Source organism: Engystomops pustulosus, chromosome 1 (assembly GCF_040894005.1).
Source record: "Engystomops pustulosus chromosome 1, aEngPut4.maternal, whole genome shotgun sequence".
NCBI classification, from domain to species: domain Eukaryota; kingdom Metazoa; phylum Chordata; class Amphibia; order Anura; family Leptodactylidae; genus Engystomops; species Engystomops pustulosus.
Genome location: NC_092411.1, coordinates 71203324 through 71223304, shown reverse-complemented (window position 1 = coordinate 71223304; position 19981 = coordinate 71203324). Strand labels below are relative to the sequence as shown.

General features: G+C 40.5%; 1 protein-coding gene across 3 annotated transcripts in view; it reads left to right on the top strand.

The window, feature by feature from the left end:
* Positions 1-4361: 4361 nt before the first annotated feature.
* Positions 4362-19981, top strand: part of SCARB1 (scavenger receptor class B member 1) — a 67417-nt gene continuing 51797 nt past the window's right edge. The window contains exon 1 of one of the 3 annotated variants that reach the window (XM_072144359.1): positions 4362-4775. In XM_072144359.1, coding sequence (XP_072000460.1) covers positions 4656-4775 — 120 coding nt within the window. In that variant the 5' untranslated portion in view covers positions 4362-4655. The remainder of the gene's footprint in view (positions 4776-19981) is intronic. The other 2 variants (XM_072144358.1, XM_072144357.1) reach the window with 2 other exon arrangements.

Below are 19981 nucleotides of genomic sequence, written 5' to 3'. Positions count from 1 at the left end.
TTCAATAAGGCCTTATAATGAAGCTGTTGCAGCACTAGACTAGTGTTGTAGAGATCTACACAGTCATTAATGAATTCCCTTATTTTAGCCAGGAAAGCTATTGCCCTCATCTTCACAATGGAAGGCATTAGTAAATAAGATTATCCCCTTATTGATAAGGTTTAGAATATATGATATGACTCTCCACTTACTTCTTATATTACTTAGAAATAGAATCAGACACAAATGTGCTTACCATCATGCATCATTCATTTAGGCCCCATGTACATGACCGTAATGGTGTCTGTGACCTGGCGCATAATGTGTGGCCAGATTGCGGCCTCCATAGAGGTCTATAGCACCCAGTCATGGCTTTCTATGGAGAGGGGAGGAGCACTCACCCCTCTTCCCTCCAGGTGAGCACATGTTTGTGTGCAAGGGGCCTTAGGCCCCTTTCACACAAGCATTGTGGGGACGTATATCTGGCCGCAAAATATTCTATGGAGCCTGGCCACACTATGGTGACCACAAAGCGTGTCACAGTACCAGAGCATGCTCTACCTTTTTCCATAAATAGGGTTGGGCACCAGGCGTCCCTACAGAGGGGAGAGGAGAGGGGTGAACAGCACTCATCCATTTGCCTCTCCAGCCGAACGTGTGCTATTTGTATTGTTGGACTACTTTCTTGCTCTGACTAGCTTCTTCTCCACCACCTCTCCCTCGCTGACCACTTGATGGTTAATATTACTGTATTGACCTATGGATTCTTTATTATGATGGATGTAGATAAACAGGTTACTATCGGACTATTGCTCCCAATGTCATTAGATTTGTGACCTTAGAACAGTGATTTTCAACCTTTTTTGAGCCGCGGCACACTTTTTATACTTAGAAAATCCTGGGGCACACCACCAACTAAAATAGCACAAAATGACACTAAAACAGTCATATTATACATATAGTTAATAATATAGATTCTAAATTTGTTTTACTCACTCATTGTGAAACCTGGGCCTGTTTCGATAAACACAAAAGGGATATCCTGGCAGGAATGGTGGAAAGACACACACAAAGCTCTTCCTCAACAGTTCTCAGTTTCTCCCTGTTTTTAGTATATGGTGCTGATTATTATGTGGCTCATGTACTTCAAAATAAAGGGGTACAATGAGAAGTACTATGGCCATGAGGCCAGAGTACAAGTGCCAGCTCATATAATCAGCATATGAGCTGGTACTTGTAGTACTCCAGCCTCATGACTATAGTATTTCTCATTTTACATTTCTCATTGTTATATGCAGTATACTGCTGGAGTACTAAAAGTACCAGCTCATATGCTGAGTATTCTGCCAACAGTTCATATACTCAGGCAAAAGCTCATATAGTCAGCATTATTGGTGGGCATTACCTTGGCGGTGGGCAAATTCGAGAGTCTCTCCGCTCTCAGGTTGATGTGCCGGCCTCGGTGACATCATTTTGTTGCGCGAGGTTCAAAGCTTGTGCATGTGTTATTGTACACGTCTCCTACATTGTAAGAAGCCGTGACTGCGCATCGCGAAACACAGGGGGCACCATAGTTTGGGGAACTTTCCCCGTGGCACACCAGACCATGTGTCGCGGCACACTGGTTGAAAATCACTGCCTTAGAAAACTGATGTGTTTGAGTTCTATTTATACTATTTTCAATATGTATATGCTCTGATCTATTATTGTATTTGTGGCTAATACTGTATTATGGTATGATACTTCTTTATTTATGTTTATCACTTTGTATATATATTTTTTTAATAAAACAGTTAAACAATTATTACAACCATATCTTGTCTATATAATATCTTGATATTGTGGCTAAATGATACCACCATACAGTCTGAATAATACAAGTATACACTGGCTGAAGAGTACCACCAAACATCTAAACACGACTAGACTACACCTCATATTTAATAAAACTGTAATGCCCAGGTAGATTTTCTAAACAACTCTGTTCACTCTACAGATCATGGACCGTGCAGTGTCCTGTTTAACTGACTGGCAACAGTGCAGAGGATGGGACTCCTACTTGTTATAAATGTTACACAGAGTCCCTTCCTCCTCGGAAAATTCAATGTTGGCACTTTGGCACTGCTGTTCGTCTGGCAGGAAGGGACTCATTATGATGCAAGGACTCCAGTCCCCGGCACTGTGCTCAGGCACGCATGTAGTCTTTATTTTTCATGGACTGAACACCCACAGGTCTTAGGCCCCTTTCACACGACCGTTTATGGCAGTTGTAAGCTAGCCGCACAAGTGGCATGGGTGCATGGGTGTACTAGAAGTGCAGTGTGCATGGGTGAGTCCACTGTGTGTCACCGTGTTTCCCCTTGTCCTTCAGCCGACCATATGCTACGCCAAAATTCTGGCCCAATAATAGCATACGAAAGGGGCCTTAGGATAACAACCAAAGGCATAACACGGAGGGGCCCAGAGAGTGTGGTCGCAACCAGGCCCAAGAGGCTTATGGGGTCCATAAGGTGTTTCTTTCCCTCATGAGAAGACTAAGTTACATCATTGATGACAACAATGGAAAAATTATGAAGAGATTGTTGGTCATTACGGGTGCATCCAAACATAGACTTCTAGTGTTGTGGGGTAACAATACAAAATAATGGAATCACCACACATCTAAAGAATACTATTATATTGAAAGAAAAGGAGATGTGTATTTATGACAAACTATGACAAGCTTTATTAGTATCAACATTAAAACACAATTAAAAACCCAAAGTGGGTATATACCACATAGCCTTCCCTAAAATACGGCCTAAATGTGCGGCAAAAAGATGCCAAAACAGATATTACATGAATGAATAGGTAATGATCCGAGTGATCTACAATAATGCACATACACATTGGAACACACAATCAAAAAAATCCCTGCAAGAGATATGCATGTCAACAAATAACAGAGTCCAATGAAAACAAGGTACATTCAAAGGGATGCGGTCTACATTACCATAGAAATAGGTCCGGTCTGGACAGGAACAGATGCCCCACGCGTATCGCCCGGCTCGCGGGCTTCGTCAGGGGTTATCGGCACACAGAGAGTGATACATTTAAATACCTCAGCCTCTCCAAAGTAGCCCAGCCCACCCACTTCCGCCACGCCGAGATGTAATATCCGGACATGTGCTAAACACCTTGAGAAAATGGCCGTGCGTTCCACCAAACCGGAAGTGACCGGGACAATGTGTACATCATGCGCTCCACCATACCGGAAGTTTTGGAAGATGACATCGGGACTGCACGGAACTTGATCGTATTCGTGCAGTTGTCTATATTTGTCGATATCGGTAGTAGAAGAATAAAAAAATAAACATAGAATATATTATGTGTAATGTCGTTATGGACTATAGCCCAAAAAAACACTATATGCCAATACTAAGGCTGGTGGAAAAGACCTAGTAGTTAAAGCATGCAATACACACATATAGGAGAATTAGGCTATCGTTATCGACGAAGACATATAACTTCAGAGAAAGGAGCATATTCTAAGGATACGGCGGAACATCTTACGGAACGCCAAACAAGGGTGCATCCATACGTTCAGTTTTTCAGATGCAGTTTTTGGAGCCAAAAGTAGTTGTGGATCATAGCCTGTGAGGACTTCTCATTGAGGGAAGCTGCTCCTCCTCTATTTTCAATTCACTCCTGGTTGGGACATCAAAAATTGCCACCCTTAGGGCAGATTCCCACGTGGCATTTTTAAACACATACAAAAATCAGGTGGGAGGGGGGTTTGGCCATAACATATATGTGTTTCTCATGAAACGTATACCGGGATCATCGGGATGTGTTTTAGCTAGTAGGGGACCCAGACTGAGAACAACAGGAAACGTCCAATAATCATATGAGGACATGGCAGTAAGGAGCAGGGGACGGTGATGGCACATGATTGCTGAGCTGTTTTCACAACAACCACTACGTGGCGCTGTTCTATTGGAGAGAGCTGGTGGTACGTGGGAACACGAGCACATTGTATGTAGCGGGAGGACACAGGATATTCCTGGGCTTCTCCGGAGTTTACTACATGCGTCACAAGTCACTGATTATATATATATATATATATATATAGATATATATATATAGATAGATAGATAGAGGTTTGTAAGCGAACACATGAATATGTATAGATATCTGTGTATATATTGGTAATGTGCTCGCTTAGAACTGTCTTTGTATCCCTATGTGTACACTATCTCTCTCCCTGTGGACACAGCTTCCTCCGCTACTACTACACACACGAGTATACACGTATTTTCCCTGACCCCCTATACTGGAGCGTTATGTTACACGTCAGCCAGTGGCAGCAGCAGGCCTCTCCCCTCACACATCAGATGCCGCGCTCTACACTGAAGTCCTCTCATAGTTTTTTTGGCGGCGGGTTTGTTTACTGAGTCCGGGATAAGTATGTGCAGTCCCTCCTCCCGGGTGGAGTCCTCCTGACACTATGACAGGCTGGAGAATGGGGTGAGTTTGGGTAAGCCGACACAGGGCGGGCCCTTACCTGCCCCTCGGAATAAAACGGGCTGAGAGGATGTCTGCCGCTCTGCTGCCACTGACACAGGAGCGCGTACCGCTGAGCAGGACGGCCGGCTGCGCTCCGCACTGTGTGTAACACCCCAGAGCCTGAGGGAGACATGGCCAATGTCGGCAATAAGAGGTCCGTCATCCTCGGGGTGGTCGGCCTGCTGCTGGTGGCGTTTGGGGCAGTGCTGGTGTTCTTAGTCCCTGTTATCATGAAGCAACAAGTGGAAAAGGTAAGAGGGGTCCTGCTCAGACAGGACACATATATTTAGCTCCCGTGTAGCCTATGGCTTAGGGGGGGGTTAGTCAGAGGATCACCTAACTGGGGCAGAACTGAGACGACCCCCAGCATGGGTCATGAGGCAGGGGACACAATAGCCAGGGGCACCCAGTGATGGCACAGACTGGACCCCATTGTATGATAACACCTCAAGTGACGCAATTCAGAAATGTGACTCGCATGTTTTTGAAAGCTTTTATCAGGAGTTTCGGAAGATGAAAACTTTCAATGATACAGAATGAATGGTCGGGTGTGTATGGATTTTCTTACCTAACTTTGAACTTGCTGAGAAATGTAATCTGCTAATCCTGCCTGCGCTCTATAAACGCTTATCATCACTAGCGCCTCCATTCCCAGTAATCACTACTTGCTTCAGCAGCAGATAAATGTCTCAGATGTTATAATTCCTCACTGATAATCATGAAAATGCAGACAAAGTCCATCAAACTGCTCCTAGATGTAAGGAAACGCCATGTAATCCTGCACGTGAACGTTAGATAATTGTAACGTCATGTGAAATAATATCCTTTGACTTCTAATGGAAACATAGACTTTCATATCCACTGCATTTAAAAAGTGGCTCCTAAATAAAACTTGGGGTCACCACTACTGCCCTATACTTATGTGCTGTGGGCACTTTGGCTGTCACACACCAGTTTCCTAGACATGACTTGAGGCCTCCTCCTGCAGTCCGAGGCACCGCCGAATGTGCCGCAGTTTAGCATATCTTTACAGCGACACATCCTTGGGTGTCTGACTACAGGAGGTGTGAGAAGTCATGGACAGAGCTGGATTATTGGAGCTCCTTCTCCAAGCCACACAATTCTATCTGTTCAGGGGACCTTGGAGGGAAGCTACAATAATACACTGAATTTCTCCTGAATTGGTGTCCTCAGGATGTCAATACGATTGAAGGCTGTGACAGAACAGGGAGCAATAACATTTTATTGCTTAAATTGGCATGTTGGCACTTTGTGATAAGTGGTTATTGGTTGTAGTTTGGGAACCCCATCTCTAGAAGGGTCACCATCACTGGTATAGGGGAAAGATTTGTTCCCCTCCTGTGTTTTGGAGACACTTCTGGTTTTGGTATGAAAATATTGATGTGTGAGTGTTCCCTAGGGCTACATGGTGATTTTGGCATACTTGGTCCTACACCAGTCTTCACCATCTTCATAGCAAGTAATGAAAGTGAATGTGGTCATATTGCAACTCTGAGCAAAACTGGTAGTATGGCTGTGGTCCTCATGTTGTAGTGTGACCATTTACTTGGAATGAAGTCGGTGGAAACATCGTAGTCCATGGGATTAGATAAGCATTGTGGAGAGACCATCTGAAGAATCCAGATGAAAATCGGCAGTGAATCCCCATGTAATCCATGCAGAGTGGATATTGCCCTTTAACCGCACAACAAGTGCCACAGCTAATGTCTCATGGAAAGATTTGTACTCCTTTCTGTGGAGACCTAACGTGTGCCATTGACCTAATTGGGTAGTTGGTGGGGAGAACTGGTATTTTCATGTTTTGAGATCTCCTTCCTATTATAAGTAAGAATGAAGGCCTAGCTCTTCATAAACTGCTTCCGTTCTGGTGATGACAAAGACTTACATTCATTCTGATGGTCACCAAATACAACATTTCCTCTGCAACCATTATTGGGGTTTTCAGGAGTAGGGCTGGGTGGAAATCCACGAATTGCATGTACCTTTTCTGCTTGCCATAGTTAAAAGGTGACAAAACCTGACAAATGTATGAATTTTCTTTGTGGCTTGGCGGCCTTTTTCCTATAGGTATCAGCAGGTGAGCCAATGTGAAATGGGGCACAAGAGAAGGAAAACTTTCTATGCTAAAGTCAAGGTGAGACTATAGATGTCTGTCTCTAACTTGGAGGATGGAAATATACGCCAGGTCAGCTGCCCTCCAGGATTTATCAGGAGGATGCGTCCCCAGGCATTTGGCACCTGCATTTTGACAAATGTGCCCCATAGATTGTTTGGGCATTCAGTTTAATTAATCTGCCATCTATAAAGATTTCTTCAATTAGATGTTTTTTAAAAAAAAATGTACCTGTGGGAAGATAATTTCTCATAAATCTAGTCATCTGGTCCCTTAGAAACAAGACTGTCCTTGGCTACAGCCACCTCTGCTGGGGAGATTGCACAAAGAAACAAAACCTTTTTGTATTTGAAATGTCCGAGGAGTTACTGTATGTCCCCCCCCAGCCGTCCTGTGGTAATGATTGCTGAATCCAGCTGGTCAGGCTCAATAGCGCATGTCTGGCCACCGCTGCCAGAGTTTGGGGTGGTCGTAACGGAGGAAGCTTTCTTGTTTCTAAGGGACAAAATGGCTATGATTATGAGAAATTTATCTTCACACAGGAACATTTTTTTTTTTTTTTAATAACATCCAATTGCAGAAATGTTTACATATAGCAAATGAGTTTAATTAAATGTGAATGCTCAGATGGGAATACCCCTTTAAGTCCTGAATCTTTTCCCACAAAACTTTACATAAATATGCTCAGCAAATCCTGCTCTAGAAGATGCAATCAACAATGTGCATTTTCAATAAAACACAAGACTGACATTGAGTGTTTTTACATTGGAATCTGAAAGAAGTGGCTGAAAGCTGCTTTCTCCTACTTGGGTACTTTTTTTGCTGTTTCCATTTACAATTTCAACATGTCCTTCTCTTCAAAATGCCAAACTTGAGCTGGTATTTGGTCGAACAGAGTGGTGTGCATACACGGCAACCTTCCTTGTGCTTAGTGACATGTAGACATCTGCTGTTATTTTAGTCTGCCCATTAATGAAGAATTTGTGGCTCCGCTTCTAGTCACGATTGCTCAGCATATGAGATGTGACATTGAACGATAACTTTTCATGTGATCAATGTTAATTGGATCCATCCCGCAGGAGTGAGGTGGGTCATATGCTTCCTAGTGAATAAAGTATAGTAATCACATTTTATTTATCTATTTTTAAACTTGAGTTAAGTATAGGAATACGATCTCCTGAAAAGTCATTTGAACTAGCTGTTATTGATGTACATTTTGCATGGCCGAAGCTTTAGCCAGCTGCAATGGCCAACTGTCCAAGTACTACAAAGATTATCTCACTTGTGTGTCCTAAAAGTTGTTTGCTAGAAGTATATCCTTTTTTAGAATCCCAAGAATAAGGTAACTTGTACAGTAGGTGTACATACATTATGGTCTATCAACACTAGTGATTATCTGTCCTTGGAAAAAAAATGCTAATTGCGGTGACTTTGCCAGTTAAGGGTCAGCCCAATCTTATGCTACAGTAGGGAGATGATGCAGTCCGAATTATGAGGTTATCTTTGATATGACCCCAAATGTCTAGGAAGTATAGAAATCCTGAAGTGACTCCACCTGTAGCCTCTAAACTTGACTCCTCAGACAAATATAACTCCTCTCGAAAGCCATGTACAAATGAGCAGATCATAAAGTGTGTGTAAATGTGAGATTTTTCAAAAAGGAATTCTAAATAATTGATTTTATACCCTACCATTATTCTCTAGTCGCATAAAAAATGCATCTGTTAAAAAAAAGGCTTCAGGCTTTGCCCCTGCCGTTTGGCTAGCTGGCCTCCTCTCCTTATGTGTCTTGTTGATTTGATGACATTGAAAGCTGGCAGCAGTGTAAAGGAGATGAAGTTGTTATAATAATCTTTTTCTGTCATTTATTCCTAGTTGTCACAACCAAATGTGTAGGGAAGAGGGGGGGGGGAGCAAAGCAAATGGATTAGACAAACTTGATCATTATCGAAGTGCATCATGTAAGGCTTTAACAATGTGTGCAGTGTCAAATGGTCTACAACCATTTACATAATACAATATTTGTCATGTGATACAGTAATTTATACAAATTCTACACACCCTTGTGTGATCACACCATAATGGTGAGATGCAACGTCACTCAGCTTTTTTACATAATAAAAAAAAAAAAAACAGGTTTCAGATGGAGTAATAACCTCACACCTTATAATGATACATTACCAGCTCATGGGAATGCTTGGCTGTATACAAGACTTTGTTACTCTAGAATTAGTTTAATCTTAAATCTGATGAAAAGAGCCACTTGGCATAGTTGTGGATATGTTGAGCCTGCAGTGGACAAGTGAATAAATATTTTTTTTGTATGAAATGTAAGCCCAGTAATGAGGTCAGGCAAAGTAAACCACCTGCTGGGAGACCAAATCATCAGTGAAGTATTTTTGTTATTGGGTGTGACACTGCCTGTGTTTATGTTTCGGAGAAAGTGAGCGTAAAAACTACAGAATTGTAAGGCTAAGTTTCTTACAGATCACGGGAAATGTATTAATAGCTGGTATGTTGTATCAGGGACTGGCGCGGGCTTTAGCTGACGTGGAAAGCATTGGACATCCCTAGACCATGGTACTCCACAGCTTGGTCCACTCCACATCTCTTCCCCGCCATTTGATGAATGTGCTTTTAGAATTCTGGGGGGACCTTTGGATGAGTCTTAAAACTTTGCCCAGTTTTGACTTTCAATCTGATGTGACTTTTGACAAGCTGCTAAGAATTGAATGTCTGCAGGGGATTCTGAGCTAATTGTTTGAGCCCAATGCTTAAAGGGTTGTGTACATTTAACAAACAAAATTGTGGATAACTTAACTATGCTGATAAATTACAGCCTGCTTGATAAAGCTAGGGTTAAGAATTTGGGCAGCTATTAAGCTCTTGTAGTCTGACTTCAGAAAATGTTCTAACTTGTCCTATCTGTTTTGACTTTGCTAATGGCAAAAATCTGAACACCTTATTTCTGTGTAACTATAGTACGTTGTGGGTACTTTAATGCAGCCTTTATATAGACTAGTCAACCAAATTGTACCTCTGGTTGCAAACCTTACACTCCATAACATTTTAAAGTTCTATGTACCAAAGTTTAAATAAACATCTGACCTAAAAGTTTTTGACCTTTATACAAAGTAGAACTTCTTCCTAAGGGAAGTATGTGCATGTTTAATCATCTATTTAGGGTAACTTTTGAATTTTACAAACATCTGTTCTGCTTTTATACAGGACAACCTACAGTAGATTAAGTAAGGTGATCTTGATGTCAAGTTTTGTGCACTTTATGTGTGTGTATCTCCTTGTGGTTGCCCAAACCCACTTGACTGTTCATGTCCCAAAGGGTAATGGAGAGTGCTCCTAGTCAAATGCATTCCTTCTCTCTTCCTTGTATAAGAGCTGCCAGAAAAAAAATTGTTCATCCATCTCTCCCTTAGCTGAAAATGCACAAGAAATCAACGGAGTGCATGCCTTATATTGGTTTATCTCCAGCAAACAAATATTGGTCAATCGAATTCTTCTCTTATGGCATCTACTGTGTTGAAGCCCCATATACACTAGATTATTGGCTGAACCTGGCAATCTTGGTTAACGACTTATCGACATGTGACGTAGTATTACGTCACGTGCAGGTGCATGGAGAGGGCTCACAGGCTGAGCACTCTACATGGCCAGTAAGTCTTTGCTGCAAATTACAACAAACGCTTACCGATAACACTCGCGATCGGTGCCAGCACAGATCGCAGGTGTTTTCCTGCTTGGGCGCTGCCATCTTTCTGAGGATCGTTGCTCCCCGTGACATCATAGGGGAGCGGCGATCCGTCGCCATGGTAGCCTCGGGTCTTCCGAAGGCTACTTCGGCTTAACCATTGCATTACAATGTGCTATCAGCACATTGTAATGTATGAGGAGTAAAATCCCCATATACAGGTGGTCCCCTACTTAAGAAAACTCGACTTGCATACGACCCCTAGTTACAAACGGACCTCTGGATTTTGGTAATTTATTGTTCTTTAGTCCTAGGCTACAATAAACAGCTATAACAGTTATCACAGGTGTCTGTAATGAAGATTTAGTGTTAATCCTGATTCTCATGACAACCCAACAATTTTCAAATCCAATTGTCACAGAGACCAAAAAAGTTCTGGCTGGGATTACAATGATAAAATATACAGTTCCGACTTGCATACAAATTCAACTTAAGGACAAACCTACAGACCCTATCTTGTATGTAACCCGGGGACTGTGTGTGTGTATGTGTGTATATATAGATATATAGATATTCTCTATAGATATATATATATATTCTCTATAGATATATTCTCTATAGATATAGATATATATATATATATATATATATATATATATATATATATATATATATATATATATATATATATATTCTCTATAGATATATAGATATATATATATATTCTCTCTCTCTATATATAGATATATATATATATATATATATATATATTTCTCTATATCTCTTAATATACTCATGCAGTATTTTGTATAAAGACTTTAACACCCACAAATAAATGTGGTGTGTCCTTTGCCCAAACACTGAAAGTTGTTAAAACAAATCCTCCCCCCCCCCCCCCCCCCCCCCAATAAATGTATGCCAAATGTAAAATACAACTTTGTACTATGGAAATCAAGCTCTCATTTAGTTCTTTAATCCCTTTTTTATTTTTGGTTTTAAGGTACTACAGTTGTCTTGCCAGCTACCTGGCTGGTATATGTACACTTTCGGAAAAGTACTGAGTAGGGTATCCAATTTAATATGGAAAGTTCTTGGAGGTTTTTGTAACAGATGGTAGAGGGAATAGTTTAGGCTGTTAGGAGTTTTCCATAAAATGTATACAGGCGGTCCCCTACTTAAGAACACTCAACTTGCATACGACCCCAAGTTACAAACGGACCTCTGGATATTTGTAATTTATTGTACTTTAGTCCAAGGCTACAGGACTGTAACATGATACAATACAATGATAAAATATACAGTTCCAACTTGCATACAAATTCAACTTAAGAACAAACCTAAAGACCCTATCTTGTATGCAACCCAGGGGGCTGCCTGTATATGAAATTTTATACAAGTCACATTGTAGTGAGTCTTAATGTAGGATGAGACCTGTTAAGAGGTCATAAAGACTGTCTGTCTGTCTTAAAAATTGGCAATCATGATGAATGTGCTGAGAAAAGTTGGATGCGCAAGAATTTTTTAGTGTTGTGGATGTATATATATGTGGATATATAGGTGCAATTTTGGCAGTCCTGAGCAGGTTTACACAATTGTTTTGAAGAGGGTTGCAGAAGCGGTTTCACATGACTGATATATTGCCCTCTTAGAAAAATGTCCAAAACACAGCAAAAAATACCTGTAAAAATGCTGACATTTCTTTGCATGACCTCCTCCCTTTTTTTTTTTTTTTCTTCTTCATTACCCCATTAAAGGCCTCATAACATATTATATAGTCTAATTGAATTGTATTTTATTTTTCCATCTTGTGCGCAGTAGTCACAATTTTTACTTTTTTTTTTTTTTGGTGTAATACTTCCAGTATTGTAATGAGGTATGGGAAAGTTTCCAGTTAAGTGACAAAGGCTAGTAGGAGCCTGCAAAATATTTGATAACTCAACCATAAGCCCCAGATGCAGAAGATTTTCTAATACAGTCAATGTAGACTGTAAGTGATAATACATAAGGAATGTCATGCTGGAAGCTAAAATTCTCTTGCTGTTTAAGCAGGTATAGAATGGCTGGCTCTCCTCCCATTTCTGACCGCTACTAGCCTGCAGCATAAAGAGTTATACATCCAAGGTTTAAAACTTCCTATCTGGTGTGGAGAGTGTGTGGTTTTTTTTTTTTTCCCCTCCTATGCTGGATAAATGCAAATGCTTACCTAAGGACCAAAGATTATGTGCGCTACAAAATATTAAAGCTTTCGTGCTCACATTTAGAAGGGGATATTGGTTGAAATTGCCACAGTGCATCTGGTCCTTTCCAGGCTTGGGTATCACCGTTTTTATATATGCCTGTAAGGCCTGGCTCCTAAAGGGGCAGCTCCCCGAAATGGAGTTGAATGCTGTCTTGCAGAATTTATAGAATCTAGGGGTGAAGCCGTCTGGGCTATTACCAGGTGTCATATTTTTGACCCCAAATGTAACCCCCTTTACGTTTTCCCCCCTTTGTGATACATGTGATTAGTTAACTGTTTAGTCTCACTTTTGTGACTTTTTGTGTTGTGCGACTTTTTGGTCTTAAATAGTAGTTTACCAAAAGTTTTGCGACTTATTAGGCACAAGAATGGGACAATTTCAGAGCCCAGAAATCGCACAAAGAACAATCCATGCACTGCATTAAATCCTTGAGGCAGCTAACTTTAGGCGTAGTATCTAGAAGCGAACCAAAGTCAAACCGCAAAGAAAGCGCTAAAGAAGTGATGTCCCCCTTAAAGGAAACCTACCACTTAGAATGGCAGGGGTAAGCTGTAAGTACCGAGCATCAGCTCAGGGTGAGCTGGTGCCGGTACTTACTTTCGTTAGTGTTATAAACCGCGGTATTGCGGTTTTAACACTTTTTAAACTTTAGAGCAGGAGAGTCTTTAGCACTGCGCGCGACCGTGCACGCGCAACATCTCCGCTATTTCCTATGTAGGCGCGTGCACAATCGTGCGCACACAGCACCGAAGCCTGTTCTGGTCTAGAGTTTAAAAAGTGTTAAAACCGCAATAAACTAACGAAAGTAAGTACCGGCACCAGCTCACCCTGAGCTGGTGCTCGGTACTTACAGCTTACCCCTGCCATTCTAAATGGTAGGTTTCCTTTAAAGTTTCAATTGGAACTAGAAAGCTGTGCATAAAAATATAAATGATTAGATTTACAACTACAATAGTGGATATCTCTGGCACAATCCAGATATCATATTATTGGTTAGATTGCCCTGTTAAAGGGTTTAGAAGATGCAGCCATTTGAAGTTGGTCACTGTTGTAACATTTATATAAACGTCCTTTCTACACGGGGCATGTGCAAATAGGACGGGTTTGGCAGTCGTGAAGGGGTTAAACCACAGTGTGGAGGTTGGCTGTCACAATTGTTAACATTTTTAGATGCATCATTGATGTCCTCTTGTATATTTCTACTTGTATAGTGTCTGTCTGTGTGGTCCTTAAAACTAAGACCATTACACATGACCTACATTTGTAGTTGATGGCTTTATGTTGTCAAAACCAATTATACTTGGCCTATTTAAAAAACGGAATAAAAGAGGGTAGAGGGGTTTCTTAATATATTTGGCAAACTACATAATATTGCATTTATTTATTTTTACAGAACTGCCCATATATTTGTTACAGTAGGCTTTGCCTGTTTCTAGGCATAAATGTACACTTTATATTTTTTTTTATTTTGTACTGTTAGATGTTTGTTGTAATTGAGGGCACTACCACGTGCTTAATTCTAATTCTCTGTAAGGATTTGTACAAAGTTATGAATAAAGTCTATTGTCGAAATTGGCAAGTTACTCAATGTCTCTTCTTTGGTTTTATAACCATAAGTAATCTCTCAGTATATTATAAAATCGTGGAATACAGTAGCACAAAGTAGACATGTTTAGTATTGCAATGGAAACCACAATCTCTTCACTCTACTGCAGTTCCCAGATTTAGAAATTCTGCTTAGTTTGTAAATTAACAGACTGCAGGGTGCCCCAAAAATGTTCTGCATTATGTCTACCAGATTGAAGACTCATGTCTGTCTCTGCACTAAGTGGCACATGTCTATTTAAGGCGTTATGTGAATTTGGGAACCGCAAAACTTTTTACTTTATGAAAAAAAGTGTTCCTTTTTGTGCAGCCTGCATTTTCAAGCAATATCTGATCACTTGGAGAACAGTTATTTTGCTATTGACCCTGCCAAACTTCCAGGTAGTAGGAGTGACTGCTCACTACATCGTCTCTGTCTCTGTCTCCAACCCCATGTCTAGCAGGCAGTTGACTGCAAGAGGATGGGGAAAAGAAAGCTAAGTGGCATCCTTTTGCAATAAGACACCTATTGAAAATCAGACCTCATGAATATTCCCTCCTCCCATCTGGGTCTGACATCACAGGTTACATGACTGCAAGAGGCTGGCAATTGGTGTAACAAGTCAGTTGTGGTTACATGACTTGCATTATCGAATGCTGACTAAAAGGACAATGCTAGTTCAAATTGGCTACTACACCAGTTTTCTGTGTAATGCAGTTTAGATTTGCCATACTGCATTCTCTCCACACCCCCGTCATTCATTCTGTGTAGCAACAAATGAACAATATCTGCCAGTCATTTTCTGTTCTACAATTATTCTTTTTTTATAACAATTCTGGATCAGTGCTTTTCTTTACCTACCTCCCACTCTGTAGAAGGGCTGTGGCTATGAGTCAAACATTTTAAAACTCTGTTCTGACACATGGTTGTCTCATAGGTCTAAAAATGACATGTCATGGGAGCAGCCTACTCTATGACACTGTAGGTAGAGACTAAGCTTCTTAATATAGTTAATTATACAATATCATGTTTATACAGAGTTAGTCAGGTGTGCCAACATACATTTTTGGCTAAACACCAGACCACATCCCATCGGTCCCTGAAGAAAATTTATGCTCAACCGGCCCTGGGCAAAAAAAAAAAAAAAAATTGGCGACCACTGGGCTTGATGATAAACTGCTCACTATAGGGAAAGAAACTCGGCAAGAAGTTCATATAAAGGGGTTGCAGCACTCTCTGGAGCCTTCCTACCACAGTCGCTCTCTGCAAATGTATGTTGTATATTATCTTCCATTAAACAAAATGATCAAATGGTTTACTGGTTCACTTTTATTAGAATGGTTGTGCTCTATATGGTCTATGTATAATGGATACCTACCTTGTCTTGGAGGTTTTCTGTAGGATGTGAACAAGTACTGATATTGTCTTATAATAAAGAAAAGTGTACATGCGGCTCACCCTTTCGTAGGTCTTTAATGAAGATCCAGGCACAATGGGGTATATCTGGCGTGTGAATCCACCACACGAGGAGTGCAAAAGCGATGTCTGCTGGGATCGCAGTCGTAGCATGGATACAAGAAAAAGATTGGATCGCAGCACTTACATTAAAAACGAAATCTTTATTCCAGTATGGTTAAGAACATCATGTGGGAGGTAGAAGAACGCCGACGCGTTTCGGGAAGCTCGTGCCCTTAGTCATGGCATACAAACAATAAATCACTTTACAAATTTAAGAGAGAACCACCAATCACAGAACGGGGGTGTGTACGAGTCATGTGTTGCAACACGTCGGCAAGTGGGCGTGTGCAGCAGGTGACGCGTCATGTGATGCATCACGTCATCAAATGGGCGTGTGCGGCAGATGACGCTGCGATACAGGAGAAAAATGCAATGAATTCCCGTAATCTACTGATCGTTATCGTACAATGTTCAGACAATAGGAATAACATATAAATATGTAGAAATAAAACATTATAAATTCATGTTAATGCCATAATCGAAAGACTTTGTATACAAGGTAACAAAGAAGATAATTAAATTACATAGTGAGGTGAGGACACCTTGACACGAGGTGTGTAAAGTTAGCTGTTTAACCAAAGATGTGGATGACCAAGGTAAATATCTTTTAATAGAAATAAGGGAAGTCCGTTCTGAAGTTCAAGCCGGCTGGAAATCGAGTGCCTAGCCTGAAAATCCAGAGGTCTTCTCTTTGTAGCAAAATGTTTTTTTTATTGGCTCCTCTTTTAGAGGGAAACATTTGGGGTAATTCCGGGCGGCTAGTCTAGCACCTAATGAATCAGCTTGGTATAGAAAATCCTTATAGTCTTGGTCATCCACATCCAGCCGGCTTGAACTTCAGAACGGACTTCTCTTATTTCTATTAAAAGATATTTACCTTGGTCATCCACATCTTTGGTTAAACAGCTAACTTTACACACCTCGTGTCAAGGTGTCCTCACCTCTCTATGTAATGTAACTTAATTATCATCTTCTTTGTTACCTTGTATACAAAGTCTTTCGATTATGGCATTAACATGAATTTATTATGTTTTATTTCTACATATTTATATGTTATTCCTATTGTCTGAACATAGTACGATAACGATCAGTAGATTACGGGAATTCATTGCATTTTTCTCCTGTATCGCAGAGTCATCTGCCGCACACGCCCATTTGATGACGTGATGCATCACATGATGCGTCACCTGCTGCACACGCCCACTTGCTGACGTGTTGCAACACATGACTCGTACACACCCCCGTTCTGTGATTGGTGGTTCTTTCTTTTAAATTTGTAAAGTGATTTATTGTTTGTATGCCATGACTAAGGGCACGAGCTTCCCGAAACGCGTCGGCGTTCTTCTACCTCCCACATGATGATCTTAACCATACTGGAATAAAGATTTCGTTTTTAATGGAAGTGCTGCGATTCAATCTTTTTCTTGTATCCACACTGATATTGTCTGACGGAGTAGTTTAGTTAACAGCATACATGTATATAATTGCCCTTCCTATCTACTGGCTTTAGCATGACCTGCGGAAGCCCTATATAGTTGATTGAGTAATGTTCAGCTACTACTACAACATGGAAACTCCAAACTAGGAGGGCACAGAACCTCGCTCTACCTGAGAACCATTCACCATAGCACAAAGTGATCCAGCTCAAATCCACCGAGGCACGGCTTTCATTAAAATGTTTTTTATTCACAACATTTAAAAGAAAATGGACACAAGCTGCGTCCTTAATCAAGGATAGTACAGCAGATCATAATATCGGGCACTTGTTTCGCTATAATATTTCACTGTAGCATAAATTGTGGCTGTGTGAAATTGCTCAACTCAACACATCTTCCTATTCCTCATCACATGTTTCAGCAGAGTAAAGGTCAGCACAAAAACATGGCTTTTTTTTCCTTATCTTTTGTCTCCATGTATTACAGGACCTATAGTTTTGTTTGCAGCTGGTACAAATGAGTCACTCTACATATCATCATTGCTTTATCTTTAAGAGACTTGAGTTGCCAGAATAAAAAAGTATTTACAATTTCTATACAGACATTAATGTCCATTGAGTTGGGAACTGTAACATATGGCAATAGACTTGTACTAAGAGGGTAAGTGCAAGCTTTTGATGTAGTGATTACAGCTTGCACATGGATATCTGTTCCATAGTGATGGCTTTTTAGGTTTGAAATTCAGTAGTAACCTATGAGTTGCACATTATGGGTTTGACAGTCAGTAGGATGCGGTTTTTATCATCATTTTCTTTGCACCAAGAACAGAGGACTGCTTCTGGGCTGATCATTTGTGGAGTAATTAGTGGCAGCACTATTGCAGGTATTACACCTTTACATGCTATGGGCACTGCCATCTTGGCTTGGCATCTCTCCCCATGACGTCATCACTTCTATGTCACTTCTATGCCGTGTGCTGGCACTTTAACAGATCAACAACAAATTCACTATATACCGCAGTATATGGTAGCAGTGATGAGACCCCTAGGTCATTCATCATTTAAATACCCTAGGTGTTAAAATTTGCCTAAAGGTTCAGGCCCCTCCCTCGAATTTATATTTTTTGCTAATTTTTATATTGACACGTCCCAATCACTATACAAAATGGTCAAAAAACTGGCAACTGAAAATATTGCCCAAATAAAGGCCCTCAACTTTATCCCCCCCCCATCACATTGGGTTACACTTGTGTGACCATGGAAGTAAAAAGCTTTTTATAGAAAAACAGCAAGCAGAGATCTAGAAAACCATGAGGAATTGATACAGAAAGTATGTTGGAAAGTTGTATAACTTTTTATAATACAAACATTTACATTAATTTGCTGAAATGGGAATACCCCTTAAAGGGTATGGCTGGGCCCCAACACTAACACCCAGGATCGGAGAAGTTCAGATCCTGGGTGTTCAACTGAGGTTAAACATGGACCGCGGTATCCGAGCTGCTGTAGAGCGAGCATGTTCCCTCTGCCCTCTGACTGCAACACCACTGGCACCCAGAGATTACAGCAAAGACTCCAGGGTTGCTTGTGATAAGTACTGCACCACCTAAATTCAGCAATTACAAGAAAAATTATATTGCAATCAAAATACTTTATAAATACCAAACATGTACAAATAAAATCCACCGGTCTCTTTGCAAAAGTTATGGTGCCCTCAAAAGTATTTAATTATGCAAGGGAAGGTCATTTTTTTTTTTTTTTAATGTACTGCACAAACATTTAATGAAATTTTCACCTGTAGGGCATATAAATCCCAAAGTTGTGCTATTAAAAACTACATTTTTTTTTTCCCACCTGCTACGGCTATAGTGACCTGAAAAAGCTGTAGCTTGTCAAAGGATGTGACGAAACAACCAAAAAAGAATAAAACCTGAAATTGCCCGAGCAATGAAGGGAACCTTTTTTCACCTCGAACACCAATGCATAGTCTTGCACAATACATCGGACTGGTGTCTAATGTTTTAGTAAGTTTCCAGAGTTTTCTAAATCTCACCCCGCCTCCTCTGACACGAACCTCGCTAAAACCGGCACGCAACACCACCCCTCCTCCCTGCCTGCTTTTGCCAATTCTACATATAACAAAGTTTGTGTAACAGCTGGTCATGTGACCCACTGGCAGTAGGACTTCCTGTGATGTCCCTAGGCCTGCTAGGTGGTCTTGTAACCTGCGTCTACATAGAATACTTACCCTTAGTTTCTATGGGAGATCCTATTGTGGTCTTTATACTTGCTGCTAAAGTTTTGTTTTGGAAGCCAACTCCTTTTAAGACATGCATACTAAAAAAAAAAGTATGCATGTGATTTTGGTATTTTGTATGCTTCATTTTCTTCACGCGAATCCAATGGCCTTCAATTCTTGAAACCACTAATTATTGTGTGGACATAAAATATACTCGGTACTTTCTTCCAAAATGCCACGTAACCAGCTACAACGGTTTCAAATGTTAAGTGTATGATCACTTGAAACTTCTATATGTGTGTATAATTGTAAAAATAATTTTAATAAAACCTGTATGCTGGGGATTTTGTCAAACTAATACACTTTTTATGTAAATGTATAAATTTCTAAGTATCAATGCTATGTGTTTTAGATGGAATAGGTATCTAACAAAAGTAATTTTCTTGTCCCGTGTGGACTGAACCCAATTATGCTTTTCACTCTAGTCCAATTGTACAGTAATAATCTGCTAAAATCTGTCCAAAGTTAATTATATTTTTATTTTTGTCACATTTTGTAACTATACTTCTTGGATACATTTGACTTGACCTGTTACCTTGT